This window comes from Vulpes lagopus, chromosome 4 (genome assembly GCF_018345385.1).
Source record: "Vulpes lagopus strain Blue_001 chromosome 4, ASM1834538v1, whole genome shotgun sequence".
Taxonomy (NCBI): Eukaryota; Metazoa; Chordata; class Mammalia; order Carnivora; family Canidae; genus Vulpes; species Vulpes lagopus.
Genome location: NC_054827.1, coordinates 38,728,423 through 38,754,803, shown reverse-complemented (window position 1 = coordinate 38,754,803; position 26,381 = coordinate 38,728,423). Strand labels below are relative to the sequence as shown.

General features: G+C 44.4%; 2 protein-coding genes across 11 annotated transcripts in view; both read right to left on the bottom strand.

The window, feature by feature from the left end:
- The window catches only part of NCAPG2 (non-SMC condensin II complex subunit G2), a 63,418-nt gene extending 62,258 nt beyond the window's left edge, over positions 1 to 1,160 (bottom strand). For 2 of the 6 annotated variants that reach the window (XM_041750973.1, XM_041750979.1), the window contains exons 1-2: positions 1,055 to 1,160; positions 30 to 141 (exon numbers count right to left, since the gene is read on the bottom strand). The gene's annotated coding sequence lies outside the window, so the exon portion shown is untranslated. Of the gene's footprint in view, positions 1 to 29; positions 142 to 181; positions 617 to 1,054 lie in introns of those variants that run through there. The other 4 variants (XM_041750975.1, XM_041750974.1, XM_041750976.1 and 1 more) reach the window with 4 other exon arrangements.
- Positions 1,161 to 6,271: 5,111 nt separating this feature from the next.
- Positions 6,272 to 26,381, bottom strand: part of ESYT2 (extended synaptotagmin 2) — an 81,949-nt gene continuing 61,839 nt past the window's right edge. Inside the window, exons 14-26 of one of the 5 annotated variants that reach the window (XM_041751783.1) lie at positions 26,103 to 26,204; positions 22,788 to 22,850; positions 19,532 to 19,606; positions 18,471 to 18,557; positions 16,848 to 16,997; positions 15,357 to 15,742; positions 13,846 to 13,944; positions 12,214 to 12,345; positions 10,458 to 10,563; positions 9,781 to 9,830; positions 8,110 to 9,686; positions 6,607 to 6,748; positions 6,272 to 6,505 (exon numbers count right to left, since the gene is read on the bottom strand). In XM_041751783.1, coding sequence (XP_041607717.1) covers positions 9,641 to 9,686; positions 9,781 to 9,830; positions 10,458 to 10,563; positions 12,214 to 12,345; positions 13,846 to 13,944; positions 15,357 to 15,742; positions 16,848 to 16,997; positions 18,471 to 18,557; positions 19,532 to 19,606; positions 22,788 to 22,850; positions 26,103 to 26,204 — 1,296 coding nt within the window. In that variant the 3' untranslated portion in view covers positions 6,272 to 6,505; positions 6,607 to 6,748; positions 8,110 to 9,640. Of the gene's footprint in view, positions 6,506 to 6,606; positions 6,749 to 7,986; positions 9,687 to 9,780; positions 9,831 to 10,457; positions 10,564 to 12,213; positions 12,346 to 13,845; positions 13,945 to 15,356; positions 15,743 to 16,847; positions 16,998 to 18,470; positions 18,558 to 19,531; positions 19,607 to 22,787; positions 22,851 to 26,102; positions 26,205 to 26,381 lie in introns of those variants that run through there. The other 4 variants (XM_041751785.1, XM_041751786.1, XM_041751787.1 and 1 more) reach the window with 4 other exon arrangements.

The following is a 26,381-nucleotide window of genomic DNA, read 5'->3' as shown; positions in this document are numbered from 1 at the left end:
GTGACCAACGAAGGCTCTAGGAGGCTCACCTTCTCTCCTTTCCTTACCAAGATGCTCAGGCGGGTCTGAGTCAGCTCAGAAAAAGGAGGCTGATCCCATCAGAACAGGAACACCAAGTGTTAGAGTCAATGAAAGAAGGTACTAACAGGAAAAAAGAAAAAACACAAAGGGAGAGGCTGACCTCCGCTGCTAGATGCTGAAGGCCGCCATCCTCTGACAAGAGCATCACCGCCACAGCGGCGCGGCCACCAGGGAGCTTGTTGGCAGGGCAGGTGCGGCAGGTGCTCCCCGGGGCTCCGCGGTGCTCCGCCGTGCTCCACCCACCCGCTGCGGGGCCTGTGTGCAGCCCCCGCCCGGGGCCCCGGGGGATGCTCTGCTGCACTCACAGCCGCTGGCAGCGCTCCGTCTGCAAGACTGGGCAGGAGCCCCCGGGGGCAGGGGCTGCAAGCGGCACCGGCGGGAACAGTTACGCCCCGTGGTCACGGCACGGCACCCGGGCTCCGCGAGCTGCGAGCCGCCTGTCCGTCGGCCCCGCGGCGGGGAGGACCCGGCCCGGCGGTGATGACTAACCCCACACTCTGGCCCGCTCTCCGGGACACCGCCCCTCCCCGCCAGCTGTGCCCTCGGGGCTCCCGCGGGACGCCGCGCTGGCGGGGAGCAGCCACGTCCACCGCAGGGGGCTCGGCTCGCGGGGGCGGGCGTGCGCCGAGGTCACCGCGGGTCAACGCCCCCGACCGCCCCCCGAGCGGGCCGTTCCTGCTCGGGTCCTCACAGACGCGTGGGGACAGGGTCCCGAAGCGGGGCCCCGGGGTCAGAGCTGGGGACTGAGCTGAGGGGGGGGGCGGGGGGCGGGGGGCGCGGGCGGGGCGGTCCTCCCCGAGGCCGGTCCACGGTCCTCTCCCCTCAGCCCGGGGCCGCCTCACAGCCGCCAGCCAGCCGCGGGCTCGGGCGACGGCCCACGCGGACCACCCCCCCGCCGGGCTCCGGCCGCGTCCCGCCCCCCGCCCCCCGCCCCGGGCCCGGGCCCTTCGCCGGCCGGCACCGCGGCGCTCACCTCGTGCAGGACGGCCACCGTTTCCCGCGCTCCGACCAGATTCAAACCCGCCCGCCCGCGCCGCGGACGCGCTCTGCCGGCCCGCGCGTCATCGCGCGCCGCTCTCGCGAGAGCCGAGCGTGCCTGGGTGGGGCGGGGGCCGGCGTGCCCGGGTGGAGCCGCGGCCACGCCCTCGGCCCCGCCCCCGCTCCTGGCCCCGCCCCCGCTCCTGGCCCCGCCCCGCCGCCGGCCGCACCCCTCCGCGTCTGCGCAGGTCTGGCCTCTTCGGTCTGAAGTCTCGATGTTTTACCATTGGTTTACACAGCCGAACTGATTGCCATCTCAACGTGATAATAAAGATTGACTTTAAGGTGGCCCCATGATCACAAATGTGAAGTGCCATCCGAATTCTCCGGAGCTGGGCCCCCGCGCCCAGCCCACCCTGCTGCCACCGTCGCTGGTCCCACGCGAGGACGTGGCTCCCTCATGCTTGAAGGATCCAGAGGGGATGCTGCTGTCCTGACTGCAGCCGCCGCGAGGCCGAGGGAGGAGGGGCCGCGGCTGTCCTGGCCCAGGGGTGCCGGGTGGAAGTACCACGCGAGCCACAGACATAGCTGCAGACCTCCAGCTGCCGCTCCAGGAAAAATAAAAATAGTCAAGCAGGGACGCCTGGGCGGCTCGGCAGTTGGGCGCCTGCCTTCGGCTCAGGTCGTGATCCTGGGATGCAGGATAGAATCCCCGCATTGGGCTCCCTGCAGGGAGCCTGCTTCTCCCTCTGCCTGTGTCTCTGCCTCTCTGTCTGTGTCTCTCATGAATAAATAAATAAATCTATTAAAAAAGTCAAATTTTAATCACGTGCTTTATTAAAAGAATAAATGAATCAAAACTTTTATCATTGCACTGAGCAATATAAAATTTTGGGCTTTGGGGCAGGGTACTGGTCTGTGGGGAATTTGGTGGCCACAAGGCAAAGGGAAGGGCCCGATGATAGCCTGGGAAGTTCTGTGCACCCCCCCCCCCATGTCACCCCAGCACCAACCCCTTGGCCCACCCCTCCCACCACAGAGCAGCATCTCCTCCCAGCCCCGGGCACCCTGGGCTCCTTCCTGATGCTGTCGCCCTGTCTCAGGCACCACCTGCCATCTGGGAGCTGCGGAGCCCCCCCCCACTCACTGCCCACCCCTCGGTCAACCTGCCGATAGCCACACCTGAAATCCAGCTGCCCCTCCCAGCCACGGAAGCCTTGCCCCATCTCCGCTCCATCTCACAGCACCCCATTACCTCTTTCTGGTGGCTCTGCCTCCTGAAGAAGAAGCAGACACTTTGGGGTGGGGGTCTGGACCCACACCATCTGGGCACTGAGCTGTGCCCCTCACTACCATCGGTATGACCTGGGATGGGACAGGCGGTGACCGGAGTTGGCTCCCTCACACACACAGTGGGCCTTTCCTCATGGATGAAGCCAGGCCTCCTGGAAACCCTTGACACTTCCCATCTGTCCTGAGCCCTTGGAGCACCCCACACATACACAGCCCTGTCTGTGCCCCTGTGTCAACACCACAGCCTACTCAGCCCTAGAGCCTTGCAGTGAGTCTGGCAGCCTTGCTTCTGTGTGTTTTTGTCAAGTAGGCTCTGTGCCCCACATGGGCTTAAACTCACCACCCCAAGACTAAGGATCTCATGCTTTGCTTGAGCAGCCAGGCTCTGCACCGCCCCCCCCCCCGCCCCATTTTAGTTGCCTAAAGAAAATGTTTTCAGAATAAATGAATGAATGAGTTTTGGAGTGATCTGTCTTTTGAGAACCTTACCATGTGGTAATGAGAAGAGGTGGAGGATTAACATTGGACCCCATGGCAAGGCAATATAAACTGAGGCTGAAGATAAAATTCAGGTTTATTAAAAAAAAATATTTTGTAGGGATGCCTGGGTGCCTCAGAAGTTGAGAACCTGCCTTCAGCTGACCCCGGGTCAGCTGAAGATCAAGTCCGGGGTCCTGGAATCGAGTCCAGCTTCGGGCTCTCCACAGGGAGCCTGCTTCTCCCTCTGCCTGTGTCTTTGCCTCTCTCTGTGTCTCTTAAGAATAAGTAAAATCTTTTTAAAAATTATTTTGTATTGAGCAAGTAAGAAATATCACATTGTTCAAATTCAGTGGGAACCACTGTTACCAGTTTCCTGGTTATCCTTCCAGAAATAGTCTCTGCCTCATAAGAAAACACAAGATTTGTCATTTAATCATCATATTCAGAACTGGGAAAATAATCTAAAGAGAAGGAGGCCACTGGTCAGATCATCAGCTTGGTGCTGACGCCAGTAGCATTTATTTCACAGGCATCCCGGGCACACCGGCCCAGGGGGAACCCGCAGATGAGTCTTGAGTCTGGATTCCAAGAAAGAGGGTGGGGTGGTGACTCACCAGGAGGCCACAGAAACTTCCCTTCCTCTTCATGCTTTTACGCTGTAGCATCTCTAATGTTGAACCAGGGAAACATGGCTATGGATGTGTTTGAACCCTGGAAGGAAAAGCAGTAGCAACTGGGACCTCGCGGCGCTCACTTGTCCTCTCTGCTCCACACCTGCCTGCATGGACATGAGCTCTGGGGAAGCCCTGAGGGTGCAGAGGTGAAGTGTCCCCTGCTGAAGCCTCCTGGGTACATGGGTGGAGGAAAGCACGAACCCCCACCTCGCACCCAAAATTTCACTCCTAACTGACCAGAGATTGGCTATAAATGTCTTCCTTCTTCCTTCTCCTTTTAAACCTTGTGGGTGGATGGCCAGCCCCTTCAGCCAGTCCTCAGCCTGGCTGCACCCCTTCTGGGGTGGGTTGGGGGCCTGAGCCCCCGTTGCCCTCACAGGCCCAGCAAGGCTCAGCTGCCTGGGCGTCCCTGGCGGCCGAGAGCGCCCCCCCCCCCAGAGTGCCCTGGGTCCCGCAGGCTCATTGATTAGAGCCCCTGATGGTGGGTGAGGGCCTGGCATGGGTCACTGTGCACCCCCCAGGGCAGGACCCACACTGTTCTCCACACTCCAGCATACAGGAGGCACTCACTGAATGCATCGGAAGATGAGCATCCACTGGGCTTGGCAGGGACCCTGGTGAGTGGCCCTCCCTGCACCACCCCAGGAAGGCACGCACCCCAGTGAAGCCACAGCAGCGTCATCACACCTGTGGCCACTGATCCCTTACTGTCATGTATCCATGTCTTGTTTACGGAAAAGTCACATTTGCCTTTCATAACCTTCTGGGTACATAAATTCCAAGTGTACTGATTATATGTGGCTCCTAGACTAGTCTTGTTTTATCCAAATAAATGCTGACTTGTTAACTCACTTCGTGTCATATATTCTGTCCTATACTCTTGGAAAATTTCCTATCCATTTACGAGCTAGAAAATGGACTATCATCCTACTGGCTGTTACTGCATAATTAAATGCAAAGGATGGTCTAAATATTTGTGATAATAGGACAGTTTAGTAAAAGAATAACTGATGTAATGGGCTGTCAGGGCATTTCACTTTACGAAGAATGATCTAGTTATTTAAAGATTTATGGATTCATTATTTGAGAGAGCGAGCGAGCAAGCGTGCTCACGGTGGTGGGGGTGTTCCTGCCTCTCCCTCTCCCCGCTGGTGCTCTCTCACTATCCCGGTGTCTCTCTCTCAAATAAAATAAAATAAAATAAAATAATAAATATAATACAAAGAAAACTGGACACAGTATGACAACTCTGTAAGAACACTCCTTGACTTTGTTGTTTCTGGTTTAGCAACTTTCTTGGGCAAATTATCTAAAAGCTGGCTCTGAAGTCTGCCCAGCTGGCTGTTTGGAGCTAAGGATTGGAGGGATTTCCTTGACTAAGGACAGAACACCCATGGTGACTCTTTGGGCCCTGGGCTTCTCTGGGCCCCACCCAGCTCGGCAGGTGCACCCCGCCCTCCTCCACGTGCAACTCATTTTCCAGACTTCCCTTGTTTTGGCTGGCCTCATGTTTCTTGACTGATATCCCTGCCCCATGCAACCACCATGTTGCATAAATGCCACTGAGGGTTTTTTTTTTTTTTTTTTTTTTTTTTTTTTTTTTTTTAAATTTTTATTTATTTATGATAGTCACAGAGAGAGAGAGAGAGAGAGAGAGGCAGAGAGAGAAGCAGGCTCCATGCACCGGGAGCCCAATGTGGGATTCGATCCCGGGTCTCCAGGATCGTGCCCTGGGCCAAAGGCAGGCGCCAAACCGCTGCGCCACCCAGGGATCCCCCACTGAGGGTTTTTGATAGTTTTCCCAGGAGCCACACAGGTCATGGAGGGCAGTTCCCTGAAGATGAGGGCGCCTGGGGGTGCTCTATACCCAGGCTGCACGCTCCCTGGCTCGCTGCAGTCACCACTAGCAGAGTCCCAAGGCTGCTGCATGACTTTTCCCATTATATTTTTTTCCGTTTGAATTTTTTAAATAATCTCCACAGCCAATGTGGGGCTCAAACTCACAACCCCCAGCTCAGGACCCACTGAGCCAGCCAGGCGCCCACCATTATATTGTCTAGTAGCTGGTAATAGTATATGAGGCAGAGCTTTGTATGTTTTCATGACTGGCTCCTTATTAAACACTTGTTTTAATAAGTTTTCAGATTATTTTCTTGGATTTTACAGGTAGACAATCTCGTATTTTGAAAACAACTTCTCCCATTTATCATCTTTTTTTGGTCTCGTAGCATATCGCCCAGGATTTCCAGAACACAAACTAAAGGCAGACTTCTCCGCTCCTTTCCCACCTTTGTGCTCAATTGTTTCAGATAATTACACTGTTGGCTTTTTGTTGCAATAGTACCTATTCTTCATGTTCATCATACCTTTCTCTTTAGGCTTTACTAAGAACTTTAGGCTTTACTAAGAACTGTCAATAGGTGTCTTTCTTTAAACGGAAACTTAGGACAAATCAGCCAAGGTCTGCCAAACGACGTACCACCACCCAACCTCTGCCCCCGGGGGCTCACAGGCAGCTGGGGTGATTATATTAAGCATGCATATGAGGTGCTGAGAGGCTAATGGGGGGTGCTGTGAGGGGTGGCCCAGGAAACGCACCCTGGGCTGAGAACCCAAAGGCAACAGGAGTTGGCCAGGCCCACGTGCGAATGCGCTGGGGGCACAGAGGTGGGAAGGAGCGCAAGGTGGACGTGTGCAGCAATGGGAGGAAGTGTTATGGCGAGCGGCGGCGTGGAAGGAAATACAGGTGAGAGCTTCCCATGGCCTGATATGCTCTTGGTTTTTATTCTGGCAACAGAGACGTGTTTTCAAAGATCCCTCCGGCTGCTGCACGGAGCTGACAGGCAGGAGAAAGGAGCCGAGAGGGTGCACTCTAGCAGAACGCAGGGACCCAGTATCTGAACATGGGAACAGCAGAGGTCTCCATCTCAGGCTCCCAGGCAGACCTGACAGGTGGACAGAACACCGTGTGGAAGGCACACGAGGCCCGGCGGCATACACTGCAGATACACAAAACCACAGCATGTCAGTGCTACAAGCAGAATGTAGAGTGAATCCCAAAAATGAGACAGGAACAAAGCATGTGTCCGTCCACACTTACAAGGTGGAGGTGGTATGTGAGCTTTATTGGCAACCAACAGCACAGAGGGGAGGCCTATGTGTTGGCATGGTCGCAGGCACCAGCGGGCCGGCCGAGGGCTTCCAGACGGGAATGTGAGGGCTAATGTCAACCATCCCACCTTCTTTTGAAAAGGAAAGAATTCACAATTAGCACGTATGAATAACATACTGCATCTACTTCTCAAATTATTAGATCCCACACCAAAAGCTTCATTTCAAAACACAAAGGAAAAACAAATCCCAAGTGAGCTAACACAAAAGTTTATTGAATAAATACATGCATTGTCATGTAAAATTAGTTGATCAAAAAGGACATTTTCTAATAATAATAAAAAACCCTCTGCCGTTCTCCACTTGCAGCGGGTGATAACCCGAGTATAAACACACACACACACACACACACACACACACACAGGTCTGCACTGAGCTGCGGTCCTTGAAGAGCTGACCTCCCAATGAAGTGTGTCTGTAGAATGAGTTCTCCAAGTACACAATTAAGTTGCAGTGAATACAGCTGTGATCTGAGATTTGGAAACACCACCAGCACTTCCATACTTTAAGGCACAGGATAAACCACCCACGTGTACACACTCACAGAATTAAAATCCATTTAATTTTCCTCCCATTGGTTTGGCTCAATATAAATAAGTCAATGTTCCCTTTTCCTGGATGAAGCAATGATTAAGAACCAGTGATGAACATCCTGAGAACTCACCCTGCAGCACTGGGTGTGGCCTCAACAGTGGGTTCTCACCCATCCCCAAAGAGCATTAAGAGCTCCCCACTGAATGCTCATCTTGCCACGAAAGACAGAATCACATCTGGAAACGTTTTATGTCTTTAGAATCATCCCTTTCCATTCTCTCTCTCCTTCTAAACAGAATGAAGCCTGCTGCCAAAGGCCTCAGGACCTGCAGACGGGTCTGTTCCCAGACTCCCTGTCCCTGCGTCACAAGGCAGGGGTCATGCTAACTAACTAGCTTTATATCTTCCGTTGTATTTATTTTGCCTAGCTGCTTAAATTAAGCATTCCATAATGTAAATATGTACCAAATAGGTGAGCATATGATTGCAAAACCCAAATGTTTAGGATGTTGCTAAAAATTATTGGTATGATGAATTTCAGTGAGTGGTTCTCTTTTTAATAGATTATGCCAGAAGCCTTTCAACAGACCAAATTAAGAAAACAAATCTTCAATAAATCTAATACCATGAGCAGGCAACTAGATGTAGTAAGGAGTTACCTGCCTTTATCATGCTACTAAAATACCTGTTAAATTTTTTGTGTGCATATATGTTCATGTGTGCATCAATATTAATAAACTTCCTCCTGTACATTAACATTGGAAATGGTTTATAGTGAGGCTTCATTAAATAGGAAACAATGAGATTATACTAGTCTTTATGATTACATGAAATGTGTTGTGAACTATAGACTCCATTATAAATAAACCCCTGGCTCCAAGGGTAAATCAAAACAAACCTAAAAATCTGCTGGAAGGCAGAAGTGTGCAGAAGTAACAATCAGCGTCCACCACAGGCACTTTGGTATGTTTGGTCATATGAGCAGTCCATGAGTCCATGAGACGATTTATGGTAAGATCTCCAATTTCAGTCACAAAGCTCTATCCCCCCGATATAGTCAGATATGATTCTAGAATGTTCTTATGGTTAAGGAAGTCATTTGCATCATACAGCTTAAAATATTTAAAACTCTTTCTGCATCCGTTTCTCATAGACGTGCACAGCTTACAACACTGCTGCAGAAACTCATCCCCCAAGAAGTTTGGGACTCGAGTATATAAAACATGCTACAGTAATCCAAAAAAGGAAAAAAAATTACAAAATAAAAACGATATAACAATATCCCAATACTGAGGTCACTCATGGCATAAATGAGGAGACCCAGGAAAAGGTTATTTACAAGTCAATAGCCGCCATGCTGGAACGCTCTGGCCCTCTGTGCAGGGGCCAGAAGCTGAGCGCCGTGCAGGGGGTCCAATGTACGATGTCACACTGATGGACAAATCAATGAGCTGTTGGTGTTTAAACCACCTTCTACCTGCTTCCTCAGATCTAGCCCACAAACTTTATGGTGATCCCGTGAGCCTGTCTTCACAGGCTGGGACAACACTGAAAATCAACAAGCTCATGACTGACTATTACAGGCAGCCTAACTGCTAACATGGAAAATCTGTATTATATTTTAGGAAGTATAATTATGTATTTGTGTACTATTTAGGAATAAGTTATATCAAGCAATTAAAAATAAACTTAAGACATTTCATTTTACATAAAGAATTTCAAATTAGTGCACCATGATTTATGAACCATGACAATGCTCTTAGTATTTTGTATTACTCAGTTACACACTTTTCCTTATAAGCACTTCAACTAACTCTCAATAATACATCTTTACATTCATAAAACTGGTAATATTTTGAATACTTTTATCATTCATGATGGGCAGAAGTATACTAATATTTAATCTTTCAGCTTTTCTTTTTAAAAAGAAACACCATAAAATTGGTCACTGAGAACTTTATCCTGCAAAGACAAAATGATTATCTGTCATAAGAATTTAATACATTTTAGAAGAAAAAAATATATTTCCTTAATCCATTTTCTTCAGAATTCAAACCAGCATGTAGAGATTATAAAAAATAGTCTATTTACATGGCATAATGTACCTCAGTGTGTACAAAACAAGGCAACAGTAAAGCATGTACATACACCTGCTTCCTAGTAGACATGACTGACAGACACACAGCTCTATGAGACACAGTAATGAGCTGCTACTCCTTTACATACTATAGTAACTGGTGAAATACTACAGAAAATTAAACATACAAAATCTAACGGTAATATTGGCCAAATATGCCTAAAATGTCAACATGGCTTATAAAACTATTAAGATTTATGTAACTAAATACACTGAAATTATAAACGCAGTCCTGATACACGTGTGAGAGGGTGGAGGGCACAGCGCAGCAGACTCCTCACATCGGCACAGACTACGTCACCACGTGGGGTCTCGTGCCATCTTCCGTGAGGTCGTACCTAGGGGCGCACAGGGGATGAGGACAGAAGTGAGGTCAGCTGGGGAGAGTGCTGTGCAGCAAACACACCAGGCTTGTCTGTGTGGGGAACTCACCACTGGGTCCAACCCTTGGCTAGTTCTTCGGATGCCAGACCCACCAGGACCTATGGGGCAAACGACATCTTCTGCAGTGGGTGGAGCAGCCCCACTCACCCTCCGCCAGCCTCCCGGCCTTTCCTCCTGCCGCAGTGGAACCCGCTCCTCCGTGTGTGAGACCCTGGGTCACTGGGTCCAAGGGCTGCACCCCGTATCCAGCAGGCTCCAAATGCAGATAAGAACCAGTGCAGATAGTTTACTGGGATACTGGCTCACATGCCACTCATGGCAGCACAGCTGGTATGAACAGTCGGTAACTGCTATCGATAGCTGAAAACTCCTCTTTCCTAACCTGACCTCTGGGTACATTTAATATTAAAGAATATGCAATCTTGTGTAAGAATTACGTGTGAATTTACACAAAAACTAGAATAAATTCAGAGAAATAAAGCTACTAATTTGTTAGATGAATATATGCTATCAATATGTAAAAACATTGAAAACAAAATAATCTTGAAAATGTACTCAGATTTAAGACAACAGTCTTTGTCTATTATTTTATAAATAAGCATTAATCACACAGGGAGCTCACTCCTTTCCACTTATTTAAGTATGGTCTAAAAAAATGCATTTTTGCTAAGTGTTTACTATTTATAAAAAAATAGGAATTAACCAAGGATAGTTTTCAAACTTACCTTGCCAAGAAGCCCTTTATCTTTGGACAGGAAGCCGCCGCTGTTCTTTACTGCTACATCCAACGTTCTCCTCTGTACTTCTGGTAATGAAACACTGAAATCAAAGCTGACATGGAAAAAAGAGGACCTTCCTTAAATTTCCCCTTAACTTTGTTGTATTTTACTATGACTAAAAATGACATTTCTGCTTATGAGACAGTTCTGAATCTTATGCTGGTTTTTATTATACAATTGAGTTTTGTTCAATGTTTGGATTTGGCATTTCATAAAGACTCAAAAACAAATTTTTCCCATCATTTTCCAAATGTGAGGCTCTAAGTAGGGGAAAGGCCCTCATGTATGGGGAGGGGTGTTCTTGGAACATCCACACCTGAGCCTCCATCATCGTCATCATCCTATCGATGGGGCCTGTGGATGTTACAGGGCACGGCAGGGAGTGCAGATGAGTTCTCTCATCCAGGCCTAACAACCAAAGAACAGTGATTACAAAGCCTGGGTGAGTGAACTGAAGGAAGGTATTATGTGACAGAGCTTCAGAGAAGGGAACAGATGTCCAGTGCACTTTCTAATGGCTGAAGTCAGAGGCTGCAAACCAAAATGCTTGCAGGGAACCACGTCCTCAAAGCTGGCTGGTGTCTGGCCATTGTGAGGTAGGGTCTCTAGTAAACCAGGGGACAAAGAGCCCCCAGCCCCACAGGGACATGGCTGGAAGGTGGCCGGCTTGTCCACGGATTTAGAGTAGCTAGGAACCTGGCAGGTCAGGTTTCTGAAACCTTAAATGCTGGGGCTTCATGAGAACACAGTCAAGACACACTCATACCAGGATCTGGTGCACATGTCAGCTTTTTTTTTTTTTTAATATTTTATTTATTTATTCATGAGAGATACACAGAGAGAGGTAGAGACATAGGAGGAGGGAGAAGCAGAATTCATGCAGGGAGCCTGATGCAGGACTCGATTCCAGGACCCAGGGGTCACAAGTCGAACAAAGACCCTCAACCATGGAGCCACCCAGGTGCCCCACACCTGTCAGTCTCTGTCGGTTAAACAGAGCTGTTGGCATGAAAATATGATAAAGGACCAGTCCTTTTACAGATAAATGTAAACAGAAGTGACAGATATTGACACCATTTGACTTTATTATTTCCCAAAATGCTGGTGGACTTTTAGCTATGGAGACTCTAATGTAAGGCACCCAGTTTGCACAGACTGAGGCTTATTTAAATGTGGCTCCTGAGGCTCCCAAGCCCCCAAGGCCCTCTCTGGAGATGAGCACATCAGAGTGACAGCAGAAGCAGATAGGACCTTCATTAAGACATGAATTAAAGAGATCTGCAAAAATGTTAAATAATGCCATTTATTTATTTTTACTATTTTTTTTTTCTTTTTTTTATCTTTTTTTTATTGTTTTGGAAACTAGCTGTTTTTCAGAAGAGTATTTTAAGATGTTATAGGTTAATTATTGTTATTTATAATAAAACTTAAAATTGAGCCCTGGGTGTTGTATATAAGTGATGAACCACCTAATTCTACTCTTGAAACCAATACTGCACTGTATGTCAATGAACTAGAAATTAAATAAAAATCTGAAGAAAAAAATTAATATATACTTATTTTTAAATTCTTAGTTTAGCCACGGTGCTAGTGTGACTTTTTATTGATACTTCCTGACAGAGCACTGGTTTGAATGCATCAGGGGTTCAGAGGCACTGATCCAGCCTTCCTGCCCCCCTCCCCTCACCAGTGAACACCATACCTCTGGTCAAACACAGGGTTCAGTGTTTTCTTTGACACGTGTGTTTTTCTCCTTCCTGATCTCCTCTTGTCTGGTAACAAATACATGCGGACATATGGGTCAGAGCCATCTTCAGAGAAGGCAATGAGATTTCTTATGACACAAACCAGAGAACACTAAATATTAGAATCTAGGAAAATAGTAATTAGTGTCACATTCAAATTAACTATTCTGAATTCCTATTTATCTAAAATGCTGAGCAGCACAAAGGAGCAAAGTGTGCTCCTGTCTTCATACTCTGCTTGCTTGTTGGCGGAGGTGACTTCTGCCTCCATTTCTTGAGCCCAGTATTTATTTGGAGGACATTCTGACACTTACCTCTGCTGGCATCAGAGCAGAATGTGCTGCTTCCCTTTCCACGGTACTTACCCTGGCTGTCATCTCTCCTGAGGGAGAATGGTGGGCCTCACAGCTAAGGGAAGCACCCGCTGGGACACCCCAGCAAGGACACCCACATTCCACGGGTATGGCTGCTTGGGCTGCTCAGCCCACAAACCCTCCATTCACCAGAACCCCTCACCTCCTTTGTGCAGCTCATGCTGCTCTTGTCCTAGGACAACTGGTCTGAGCCAAACACAGTCTAGTATTTAATGATCAGCAACTACTTCAAATTATTCACCTACTGATCACCTTGGAAATCCAGTCAGGGGACTATTTGGTGAAATTATCTCATAGCAAGAATGCATAAGGTGCCAATAAACAGGTATGAAACTAAACTCTACATTTATATATGTATTTCTAAATGTCACTCACTTTAACTCCTGGGCTTCTAAGAGCCTTTTAGAAGATGCAAATACTTATGTCATACCTTAACATCATACCTTCTACTGGGATGGACAAGTCTCCTAAAAGGGAACTATTTATTTGGCTTCATATCATCATCACTAAACCAATACAAATTATTTTTTAAGATTTTATTTATTTATTCATGAGAGACACAGAGAGAAAGAGAGGCAGAGACACAGGCAGAGAGAGAAGCAGGCTCCATGCAGGAGGCCCAGTGTGGGACTTGATCCTGGGACCCCAGGATCACACCCTGGGACGAAGGCAGTCACTAAACGGCTAAGCCACCCAGGCATCCCAATCAAATACAAATTAAAGCAACACTGTCATGTCCTTACACTTACTAGATCAGTACACTGAACAATGAACTGTCCTGACTGGGGGTGGGAAAGGCACGCCTGTACACTCTGTGCCAATGTCAACTGGTTTGCTCCAGAAACAGTCTACAGAGACTACTGGCAATACCAACATGATCCTATAAAGTTTTCTGGATCCTTTGAATTGATATAAACTTATTCCTGAAAGGTTAATCCCAAAGAGACAGTTAAAGAAGAGAAACATATGTTCATTACTTTGTTACACATAATAGGACAATTTAAACATCCAGGATGGCAGCTCAAGAATGTATTTCAAAGCAACCAAAATGGCTATGAATATAAAATACTTATGAAACAAATATCAAGAACACAACACTGAATACTACGGTTATGGTATAATCTCATGACTTTGTTCTTTAAAGATAAAATAAGTTCACCTAGTTGGTGAGGCTACAACTAAGTGTTTTGCAACCTGTTTAGTGCCCAAGCTCACCTGCAGGAGTGCACGACCACCACCAGCTTGTTTCTCTGTGAGCTGTGCCGGATGGTCAGCTGGATCTGCCCCAGGGGCGACTGCCCCAGGGTCATCCCACTGGGGAAGCAAAGCAGAGAATTACAGCTCTCCTCAGGACTGAGGGGTGTGTGTCTCTGGCACAAAAAGGAACCAAATTACCCATGGACTTGAAAATAATTTAAACTTTGAACTTGGAATCAACCAGCTGAGCTCACGTTTCAAACAAGGTTTCAACATAACTGAGTTATTCAGCATTGACAGCATTTTCAGTTAAGGCCCATGGTAAAAATGAGACTCAGAGGTCCCCTAATAATTCCTTGGTCTCCGCAAAGCAACGTCTGGCCTATCTGTACCCAAACCTACATATGTCTTCTCAGAGCCCCACACACATTGCTTGCTCTGATTTTTATGGGCAGCCTCCTGGATGAAGCACCACCTCTTGGCTTTCTCTCTCAGGGGTGAGGCACAGACTCTCAAGATGCAACACCCCCCAGGATTATCCCAGCTGCTCCCCAAATTTGGCTCCTGAGAAAAAGTACTTTCTTTTTTTTTTTTTTTTTTCAAGATTTATTCATTGGAGAGAGAGAAAGAGAGAGCGCCTTCGTGTGTGAAAGAGACCACAAGCAGGGGGAGGGACAGAGGCAGAGGGAGAAGCAGGCTCCATGCTGAGCAGGGAGCCCTCCACCCCGATGTGGGGCTTGATCCCAGGACCCTGAGATCATGACCTGAGGCAAAGGCAGGTGCTTCACTGACCAAGCCACCCAGGTGCCCCAGAAAAAGTACTTTCTTATTTAAAATTCAATTTCCTTTTAAAGCAAGAGAGGAAGGACTGGCTTTTTTTTTTTTCCCCCAAAATAGTGAACCCAAGAAAGTCTGAAGGAGAAAATTGTGCTGAGTATGGATCACAGACCTGCATACTCCCTCTAGACTCAGGAGCACAACCTTTATCTCTGCCTCCATTTCTGATTCCTCAACACACCTCTGAGAATAAAAACAGAAATAGTAGCTTCCAAGTGCACATTTATTCCTTCTGCTGAAAGCTAAAGGCTAAGGTCTGAAGCCTGTGACAACTGTCAGCTATTTTCCTCCTCCTCTGAAGACTCTGGAGCCTAAATAAGCATCCAGAGACTAGATAACATAGGGCTAGTGGTGCCATGCTGAGCAAACAGGACTCTTTCTGGGAGCACAGATACAATCGCAGGGCTAACAGCAAACATCAGCTCAGGGTCCTGCCTTCCTGGTATGAGGACAGGAATGCTGTAGCTTCGGACCCTTTCCTATTCATGGAACCTGCCATCCCACTGCTTCCTGATCCTTAAATGAGTCAAATATTAGGTCCTAGAAAATGGCAGGTTTATTTTAAAAGTCAAAGACTCTGAGTAAAAGGCCAAGGCCACTGTAGGTTCTTTTAACTTAAGACGATGTTCCATCCTTGCAGCATGAGAGACATGTACTCTGACTTGACAAGAACAAAGAGCGTGTCTACTTACTTCTCCAGCTGCCGCAGCCTCTGCCGAAGCTCCTGGGTGGCAATGGGCAGTGATATGTCAGAGGCGATGCTTGGGGTGGGCTCCTTGACGGAGATGTGGCTTGGGGAGCAGGTGGCACCAGCCTGGAGGCTGGAGGAGCTCCTGCCCAGGTCCCGGGGCCCCTGGGGGCTGGCCTCCACAGGCTGGGCTCTGTCTTCCACACCAGGCTTATCACTGCTCCCAATGACTGGTGTGCATGGGGCCGTGCTGCTGTCACCAGAACCTGGTGATGCAGACATATGAGATCTGACAGACACTTTCCTCCCTTCTTTAGAAACAGAAGGTCGTTTTACTTGAGCTGAGTGTTGGTGGTTGGGAGACCTTTCTTGCTTTTCGAGGTGGAGTACCTAGAGGTGGAAATGAACATGAAATTAAAATCAGCGACACTAGGACAGCCTGATACCTGTCAGTACGTTCAACAACTCTTATTACTGAAGCAATGCCGTATTACAGTTTAGAAAAGGAAATCTAATCAAAGGATCACACTTTCATCATGAAATGTCATTTCTGTGTTTCTCCTCAGCCTCTTCCATTTGCACGCATTTTCGCACAGTTGTGAAGCGATGTCCCTGCTGGGTAAACCTGAGCTGAGTGCCCCCAAGAGAGGATGAGAGGCAAGGACATCTTCCCCAGTGGCCTCCATACACACCAGCCTCAATGCAGGAGCAGGCCTCATGCTCATAGGCTCGTGTGAGCATGCGGACCCTTTGCTTTAGCTGGCTTTCCTATGTCAAGTGTGCAATACTCACACTCACTGAGCAGAGCCTATATTCCACAAACCCTGCACTCTGGCATTACTGTGACAGTGTCACCTTTTCCCAGTTTTATAAAATGAAGCTGTGGCAAACAGCTTTATGTTCATGGCCTGTCTGCATTTCTTCTTACGGAAAGTCAGATTTGCAGAGAAAGGGTTCTTGATTCAAAGGGCTCTATGATTTAAGTCCTGGAGACACTGCAGGCCTTTCTGGAGAAACTGTGCTGATCCCCAGGGTTGGGGCCAAGTGGAAAGAGACCACGTACACTGCATTCTCCACAGACTAAGTTTGCTTTAATTTTTTTAAAAGTGGATTCTTCTTTTTAATTTGCATTTAAAAAATCTGTGAGTTTTAGCATTTTTATTTTATTTGAGTATTTCCTTAGGCACACAAGAATCACTGTCTATCTTGGACAAAAAAAAAATTTTTGTTTGTAGTTTCTACCACCCTGTAGAGTTTTAGTAAATTTTCTCTCCTGAATGACCTTTAAAATTTTAACCTGGTCTGCTTAAGCAATCTGGAAATACCAACTTGGGCGGATGTCCCCTGGGCACTGAGATGCTGCCAGCAGTGGTTTCCCTGCTTCCCAGACAAGTGCGTGATCACCATCCACGAGTGTTCCATGCCTGTTACCACACTCGGGAGCAGTGTTCACGAGCCCATCCACTCCTGGACATGATGCAGAAGACGACAGTACCCTGAGGGCAATCTTCATCTTTAGAGTGCTGTTGGGGCCTGAATTACTGAGTTGGAATCGCTGATTCATGGTCATGTCATCACTGGTAAGCAGCTGACTGAGAGGGATCTTCAGATGCCCCAGAGAACACTGATGCTGTTCATCTTTGACCTGCAGGACACACGACACAACACACTTAGCTCTGAAGGTAAAGACAGAAAATGCATAAATATCTAAAATCCAATCTTTAAAAAACACTTCCACCATTTCTAAGTAGGTTCTCATAAACGACGGACACCATGGCCACCCCTCAGAATCCTGTGACAAGTGAGGTTACAATGTGCCCAAGCCCATGTGCCTGCTACCTCCTGATCACACAGTTACAATGAGCATGAGACAATACTGTGTTTAAGGAATCCACTAGAAGCGTGAGTTAAGAGACAGTAGTCTATTCAAATCTGAAGATTAGGGAGAAATGTCTTAAAGTCTGTGAAAAGGATGACAAATATACATTCATAGTGATATGTCTACCAAGTTTCTACTGGTGATACTTGCTTTTGGAGAAAAACATTTCTAAGTACCTTTTAAGCATTCTCTATTCAAAATCTACCTGCTTGTTTCAAAAATTCACAGTATCCACTTAAATCCATGGTAATGTGCAACCTCGGTGGTTCAGCGGTTTAGCACCGTCTTCGGCCCAGGGTGGGATCCTGGAGACCGGGGATCAAGTCCCATGTCAGGCTCCCTGCATGAAGCTGCTTCTCCCTCTGTGTCTCTGCCTCTCTCTCTCTGTCTCTCATGAATAAAATCTTTTAAAAAAATAAATAAATGCATGGTAATTTCTGTCTCCTGAATAATCTTTCAGCATTATTTCTGTAACAGGTACTATTCCTGTTAGGTTGTTTTTTTCCCCACAGTTTTCCTTGTTTCTTTAAGTAGGCTCCACGCCTATGACCATCATGACCAAGTGGAGCTTATCCCCATATATAGGTTTGGAAGGTTTAACATTTGAGAATGAACAACATATTTCACCCTATTTACAAACATAAAACGAAAAACCATATGATCATCTCAATAGCTGTAGAAAAGCCTTTAAGAAAATTCAACATCCATTCATTAAAAAAACACTCAGCAAACTAGTTAGTAGCTGGAGTGGAAGGAAACTTCCTAAGAGACTTCATGGTGAAACTCTGAGGCTCTCCCCTTAAGATCAGGAAGGAGGTGGAGGGGACTATTCACTCCAGAGGTGGGAGGGCCACAGCAGGGTGACAGGCAAGAAAAGGAAATGAAAGGCACCCAAATTAGAAACACAGAAGCAGAAAGGACACTATTAGCAGAAAACATGACTGCCAGATTGAAGACAACCCTAAAGTATCCATAATAAGTTATGTGAACAACTCAGAACAATAATATATCAATATACAAAAAGTCAGTTGCATTTCAAATACTAGAAACAAGCAATCAAAAGTTGAAATTTGAAAAAAGAATTTACATGTCAAAAAGTATGAAATACTTAGGGATAAATCTGACAAAGACATGTCCATTACAGTGATGGGTCCCCTAAACTGTACTTTTTAGATCTGTGCAGCAACTTTTATGTTGGTTATATTTCAATGAAACTATTTAAAAATGTAAATAAAATACCTCGACTTGGAGGTTCTGGCGCTTGGGATTGTGGATGAAGAAGGTGAAGTTTTCTTCCCACACGGGTTCATTGGTTTTGTATCGAATCTGAAAGAAATAACCAAGTATCAGCTCTGTGATATTTTCTGCAGAAAAGGGCTACTGAGACTGTGTTTATTCATTTACTGTGTTTGGAAGCTTAGGATAACTTTAATTAAATTTCAAGACATTTATTTACTCAACATGTATTATTACATATTAGTTGTGAAAAGTGTTCAAAGGTGGGTACAGTCCAAAGTTTTCAGAGTGGGTCAGGGGAATGAAGTGTTATGAAATCCCAACTGTGTGCCCATCCCAGTGACAACCTCAATTGCTCTGTCTGGCCGCTGTCCTACCTCTTCCCCAGGGACTACAAAATGCTGGTAAGTAAGGAAGCTTCCTAAATTGTGAACATTTAAAAGTGAACAATGGGGGCATTCCTGGGTGGCTCAGCGGTTTGGCGCCTGCTTTTGGCCCAGGGCGTGATCCTGGAGTCCCAGGATCAAGTCCCACATCAGGGTCCCTGCATGGAGCCTGCTTCTCCCTCTGCCTTGTCTCTGCCTCTCTCTCTCTGTGTCTCTGATGAATAAATGAATAAAATCTTTAAAAAAAAAAAGTGAATAGCCTGTAGCTTTAAATAATTCACAAAATGTTTTCTCTTATATTAGGAAAGTGGAAGGCATTACAGCAACAGCAATACCCTCTCAATTCTTAAGCAGAATTGTGTTTGTTGAATTTTAAGGACTGCTGATTATCTCTCCAACAAAATAAAAGAGCATTCCAGGGAAACTCAGAAATTTATCCTATGTCATTCATTCACAAAATTAAGCAAAAAACATGTATTTTTAATGCTATTTTTAAAAATGAACAATGTGTTTGTTGACCAATAAAGAAGTATGGTTAACTATGAGATGACTGATTTGAGAAAACAAGAGAAAATATGGAAATCAATGATCTCATGCCCACACCATCAGCCAGCTGACAACAGTTCTCATCTGAGACCGGCAACAGTGACATCCCAGAAAACTAGTGGGCAGCTTTACCTTGCTCTCCTGGGCCTTGTGTCCAACTGACATCTGCACAAGAGGATTTGGATTGCTGTTTATTTTCTTCCCTGACTATCCAAAAAAAAAAAAAAAAACAAAAACAAAAAAGAGAAAATAAGTAAGCATACATCTTGAAATGGGGCTTACTAAAAATGAGATTATTGGCTCATATTAATAATCACTTCTATTTATTTCTGATACTTCAGTTACAAGGAATATCTGGGAATAATTTAATTGGAAAAGAGTTGCTGAGTATATCCCGAAGCATAATTGTATCTACCATGAAATAAATTTAAAAAATTCCTGTTTGTATGCATTTTTTAAATGTTAAAGTCCTTCATTTTTAAAGCAAATTATTTTGGAAAAACAGAATCTGCCAAAAAATCTTTAATGCTAATTCCAGTTCTCAAAACTTATCTTACTGGGATAAGAGGATGATTAATTGCAGCGAATGGAAACAGAAAAGCATGAGGAAGGGCAAAGGTAGAGTACAATTCAGAACAGTTCCCTGGTTGGAATAATAAAAATACTACAAAGTATCAGAGACCTCTTCATGTTTTTAACTGAGTACCTTCTGTGCAAACATGTAGCTATCAGGTATTAAATCTTGCTTACCAGCTCCTAAGTTAATTCTGACTGGAAGAATAAACATCAATCTAGAATTGCATTAAATTAAGCAGATATAAATATGAGAAATATCCCAGAATGAGAAAAAATGGTAAGAAGCATACTTTAGCAAACAGGTGACAGAACACGGTAAAACACAACATATATGGGACATGAGGTTTATTTATAACTTAGCCCCACAAGATGAAGTTAAATATCTGTGTTAGTGGGAATTAATTAGGTCATAAAAATGTTTTTTAAACAATTTCAGAGTCGATCCTCAACACTGCAGCAATTATAAAAATAGGCATCGAATTAATATTATCACCAAAATAAAATATTATTAGCCCAAACATACTGTGACAATTTATTTTCTGGTTCATCTTTTTGATGTGAATAAATTCTGCAAAATGAAATAAATATTGTTAAAAAAAATATCCAAAGCTATAGACTACTGGTAGAGAATACTAACTTTTCTCCTAAATCCTTCCTTTAATACTGGAACCCTGGAGTTCCAGCAGAGCACAAGTGCTCTGTAATTGAAAATTCTATTTCTGAACTCCCCGTGCAGCTGGATGTGGCCAGATAACAGTCCGGCTTTCAATGAGGGGCGACCGCCCTCCACAGTGCCACTTTGGGCTAGAGGTATAGAACGGCAGAGCCCTGGGTCACGATTCTGTTATAGGGAAATAAAATTGTCTTACTTAAGCTATTGCACCTTCTGATAAATCAGCTGCTTTGATATAGAAAACTACTTCACGGTTAATGTAAGTTACTTCATCTCTGAAAAAGCAGGCATTCATTCCTGAGTTACTATACCTTATCAATTCTGAGACACACATCTTTTTTTTTTTTTTTTTTTTTTTTACTTTCTAACCTCTCTTGAAAACAGAATGCAACTTACAATTGGTAACTTTATGTATTTATTTTTGAGCAGGTCCCAATTGTGAGATAGCTGTTCTTACTTTAACTGATTTGTTTTACTTCTATTTTCCTTTTGTTGTATGTGATGTAACAAAAATCTGTATTTATCCTAAACCTAAAAATTCTTCTAATAAACATAAACACTATCAAACCTTAACTGGACCTTTTCTCTCTTTTTTTAGTAGTACATAAAATAATGGTGTATTTTTTAATGCATGATGTTTTAGATTCCATGAAATAAGGTTAAATCACTAAGTCTCCTACCGTGATTCAATATTTAAAATGTATGAGCATGAGTCAGAGATACAAGTATAATGAAAACATGAATTTTTATTTTGTTAGTTTTTAAATTTTAAGTAGGCTCCACGCCCAAAGGAGGTTTGAACTCACGGCCCCAAGATTGAGAATCACATGCTTTACTGACTGAGCCAGTCAGGTACCTCGAAAATATGAGTTTTTAAGATAGACTGTCTTGAATTATATTTCAGCTGTTTGCAATTGATTGAGACATACATATTTCAACTACTTGAACTTTGGTTTTCATGTCTAAAAAATGTACACAATACAGTTTCCAAAGCCTTGTTAGGTTTAAATGAAATGATGTCCTAACAATAGCTACACTAAGCTCTCTTACATGCATAATCTTACTCAATACTCCAAAAAAGATCGTATCATTACCAGTCTCTAATTAACAGACGATTGAACATTTTGCCATAGGTCACATTGGTAAGTGTTCACACCGAGACATGACCTAGAGCCTTCGTTCCAACCATAATGTCTCGCTGGCCGATGACCCTCCAATATCACAGAAATGGTGAAGAGAGACTGTCAATCTAATTCCTTCCAGTGTACTGGGGGCAGTTACTTCAACTGCTGTGCCAACTAGTACTGAAAAGGAGTAATTCACTGCTAGGCCACACCTCATCTCAGGGTAGGTAAGGGCTTAATAAATATTATATTGGAAAGTAGACACTGTTTGTCTTCCTCTCTTTTAAAACTGAACTATTCTTCTAGATGAAGCTGATTAAAAGCCATTCCTGATTCCTTTGGATAGAATTTTCTTAAGACAATTACATTTAATCCATCCCCTCCCCAATATTTAAGCCTTAAACATTCAAAGAAATCAGAGAGAAATAAAACACTGTAAGTCATAGAAAACAATTTAGCCAGAAAATACATGTTCATGTTGTTTTAGGGAGTGGAGCTTAGTTTTCAATATACCTCATTTAACGAAATGTAAAGCTTCTCAAAAGATCTGTCACCCAAACCCAGCAGCACCAAAAGCCATGAGGCAACCAACTCAGAGACAGCCCTAACTCAGCATATTGGAAGAGGTGATTTCTAAATGGATAGTCACACTGCACAAGGAAGGAATATCTTGAAATCATAATCTAGAAATTGGTTAAGTTTTTAAACAGATCTTCTATTTCACCATTTTCACAAATTTAAATCCAAATAAAATGCAGATGATTTAAAACCACCTTAGATACTGCTGCCTAAGGCCAATAAGACAGAAGTCTAGTTTACCATATTGGTACTTTATAAAATTTATTTTCACAGTTGACAAATTCTAACTAACAACTCTTGGGTAACAAAAAAGCATCTAATTAGATAACTACTACATTAGTAGGGAGGCAATTTGTCAATAGACCCATGAGAGTTAAAAAGCATCATCTCTTTCAATATGTTTCAATTAACTTTTCAAAGGGAAGCTTTAGTTTACCTTTAAAGCTTTCTGAACTGCAGACTTCTTCAAGACATCAGGGTTAAATTCTAATGGGTTACTCTTTCAAGTCAGAAGAAAATGAATATACCAAGGGTTAATAAAACATGCAATGAGTTTTGTAAGGTTAATGACATGAAAATTTATGAGAACAAAAAAAAAATCTTTAAATGAAGACCACCAACAAGAATGACACAAAAAAACCAATAAAACTGATTGTTAGCACATAAAATCCTTCTTTATGACTAAGATTTTATCTGAGAATAAACCTTTAATCTATAAATATCAAAACGTATTTCCTCTATGATTACTACAATCCTTTAGGATCACTGTTCTTTTTACTCCCAGCCCTCTTTTCTTTGGGATTTGAAAAATCCAGGAGTTACACTTTAAGAAAGGGTTCTATTTACTATCCTTTACTTGAATAAAACCCTAAAATATCAACCATAAACACACTACAGGTTTTATCTGAACTACAAATGAATGGGCTGTCAATGCCCAAATTGCTCGCAAGTCAGATCATATCCTACCCTAGCAGATGCAACTTTACTTCCTTCTTTGTGCAAACCCACAGCAGGTGTGGGCCTTCTCCACTTCACTCCCATTCTCTCCTAAGCATCAAATGCAGAGGCATCTTCTGATCATATCACTTCGAAAGTTTGTCCTGGCTTTAAAGTTCTATTATGGGTTTTTTGTTCTACTTTTATCGACTTTTTTAATTAATTGATTTCTTGGCTTCAAGAGGGTGACTAAGTTGTTCTGTAAGCTCCTTTATGGACTTCATATGACAAACTGCTTTTTTATTATGTTTTCATTAAACAGATTTCATAATGAAGAAAGATGGACAACTGGCTTCCCTGTCTCCTGTGGCCAGGTGGGCCAGGTGAGAAGATAAAAAAAATTTGGCCATAAGGAATTAATGTGACATAAAGGCCAGAACACTGAGGTGGCCTGTGGAGCTTTAAAAATGGGACCCATCAGATCCCCGGGAGCCGGGGTAGGTGAGGCTGGGAACCACTGCCCTGAGGTGTGAGGACTGACCATCTTCAGGTGTCATAAAAACCTTTTCTGAATTTCACTTTGGATGGATGTGATCTAGGCTAAGTGTATATATTATTCTAACATGCATCAGTGAAAGCAAAATGAGGAAAGAGGCCGTGGTGTGGGTCAGGGTGCTAGCGGAGCACTGTGAGATCGTGTAAAGCTGTATAGGCTTCAGGGACAGGCAGGCCAGATCACACCACTGCACTAGGAGCCCACAGTGAGCCCTGGGTGTCACTGCATATTCTGCCATTGGGCTATTCACTGTAACAGCTACCTGCACTTTTAAAAGATTTTTAAGTAATTTCTACCCCCAGTGGGACTTGAACTCACAATCCTGAGAACAAGACTCACACACTCTCCCAACTAAACCAGCCAGGTGCCCCTGCTTTGTTTTTAAAAGATTTTTAAGTAATACCACCTGTACTTTTTAAAAGTGAGATGGCACCTGGCATCATCACACCCTGTGGTCTTCACATCAGCTAGCATATTTATATAGTAAGTAGAAAGTATATAGAACACTCATCTCAGATAAGCTTCATGGACAGCTCTATGAACTTACAAACTTGAAGTGATAACAAATATACTCTAAACTAGGAAGGAGTAGACAGCTGAGTTTAAATTCTGCCTGTGACCTTGGGTCTGTCCTCAGTCCCTCCCACTCTATGTGCTGTCTGAAAGTGATCACGAGGGCCTGAGACTAAGTGAGCCATATAGGTAGAGCCCCTAGAAGGTGCTTAGCAAATGTATGCTACCATTTAAGTCTCAGGCTGTAAAGCCAGCCACTGGGAGCCAGAGAACACCCTCCATGTTCCAGGTTCAAATTCAGCCTGAAATTTCATCAAAAGAAAGAGGCAAAGTGCTGACAGTCTATATTGTCAAGAAGCTCTTTCCCAGAGGAGAAAGTCCTGTAACACTAAGGGCTTGCAGATGGCCTCAGTGGTGGTAACACATGCCTGGGGTTGGAAATTAAGTATTCTCAATAGGTAGAAGCTAAGAGTCTTCATGGGGCTGGCCTAAATATCATGTAAAGCAATTAAAAAATCCTGACACAAGGTCAGAAATATTTCCTAAGAGTTAGAGAATGAGAAGTAACTGAGGAAAGCTGCTGTAGATTGGAGCTTCTGCAGCAGCAGCAGCAGCTCACAGGACCATCTTCCACTAAAGAAATGCCTAAAACAAAGTCATTTTATAAAAACATGGCAGAGAATGGTTGCCATATGCATCAGTGGTCTCATTTTGACTTTTAAAATGCCTTTAACAGGAACAAGCTAAGAGTGAGGAGCCCGTCCATGGTTACCATTTCCTGCCTCTGTGACTCTCCACAGCGCAGCAAAGCCTTCAGGGTCTGGGTCTTTATTTCCCTGGCTATAAAATGGGACAGAACACCTAGTCTTCAAGTTTTGCCCCACCCTTCTTTTTTTTTTTAATAAGAATAAACTGAAAATGCACGTGGAAATAGAAATGGAAATTTTTCAAAAATGCAAAGCACTACCACTATTAGATCCAAAGGCTAAAGAACTTTAAGGACCTCACTATTTATTGAATTAAGTCAGTCTGGAAAGAATAACTTTCTAGACTGATGACTAAGCCATTGGTGACCTTCTCTGACCTCAAAGCAAGGCAGAATAACTGTCAGCTAAAAGCACCAACAGTACTGAGAATCAAGGCCCCAGGAAACAGACATAATGAGATCGGAATCAGCTTCCCAGAGAAGGGTTAGAAATGTTCAATTATCCACTCCTGGAAATTCTGTAAGTTCCTTAAAAGAAGCTGAATCCCAAACCCAATATGCTTTTTTCTCCCGTAGAAGCTCTGGGTAAAAAGTGAGGGAGAAGGTAAATTTCCAGGGTGACAGGTGGACTTCTGTCTTCACTGACTATCCGTGAGGCCACGGCTTGCACTTTAGGGAAAGCCAAGTTCTGACACTCCTGTGTTTTGTCAGGAGGAAAAAGTAGATTTAAGGAAGTTTTTTGAAAGCTTGCAAAAAAAAATATTTACATCTCACACTGAGATGAACCACTGTGGCTTCTTTATGACTCACCAGGTTTGTTCATCTCATCATCAGATGCAGTCACCAAAGTTGGCTACAGCAGTGTTACTTTTACAAAACAAGCACAAAAGAAACACACGGACAGTAACTGAAATCATGCAAGAAAGTTTAAAAAGCATGCCACACCATTCCACCAGAGCGTTGATGGCATTAGAAGTTCCAGCCCACATTCTAGCAGTCTCCATCAAAACAAAAGGAAGAAAGAACACTGAAGAACTCACAAATAGTGCTCTATAGACTGAGGTAGTATTTTCACAAAACACTAGTCCCGACGCTCGCCTCTCTTTTAAGTAGCCACACCCAAAGTTTCCCTCGTAGATACTCTTAGGAGAGTAGAAACAGGAGGAGAAAGCAAAGAACGGTGGATTGCGGTCAATGAACGCACAGGAAGCCGTAATAAACAGGAGTGCAACGGCAGAGTCAAAGCATCCCACAGAAACGCAGGAGACCGGTGGGCAAATGCTCCCATTTAAAACAAACACCCAACAGGGCAGCGGTTT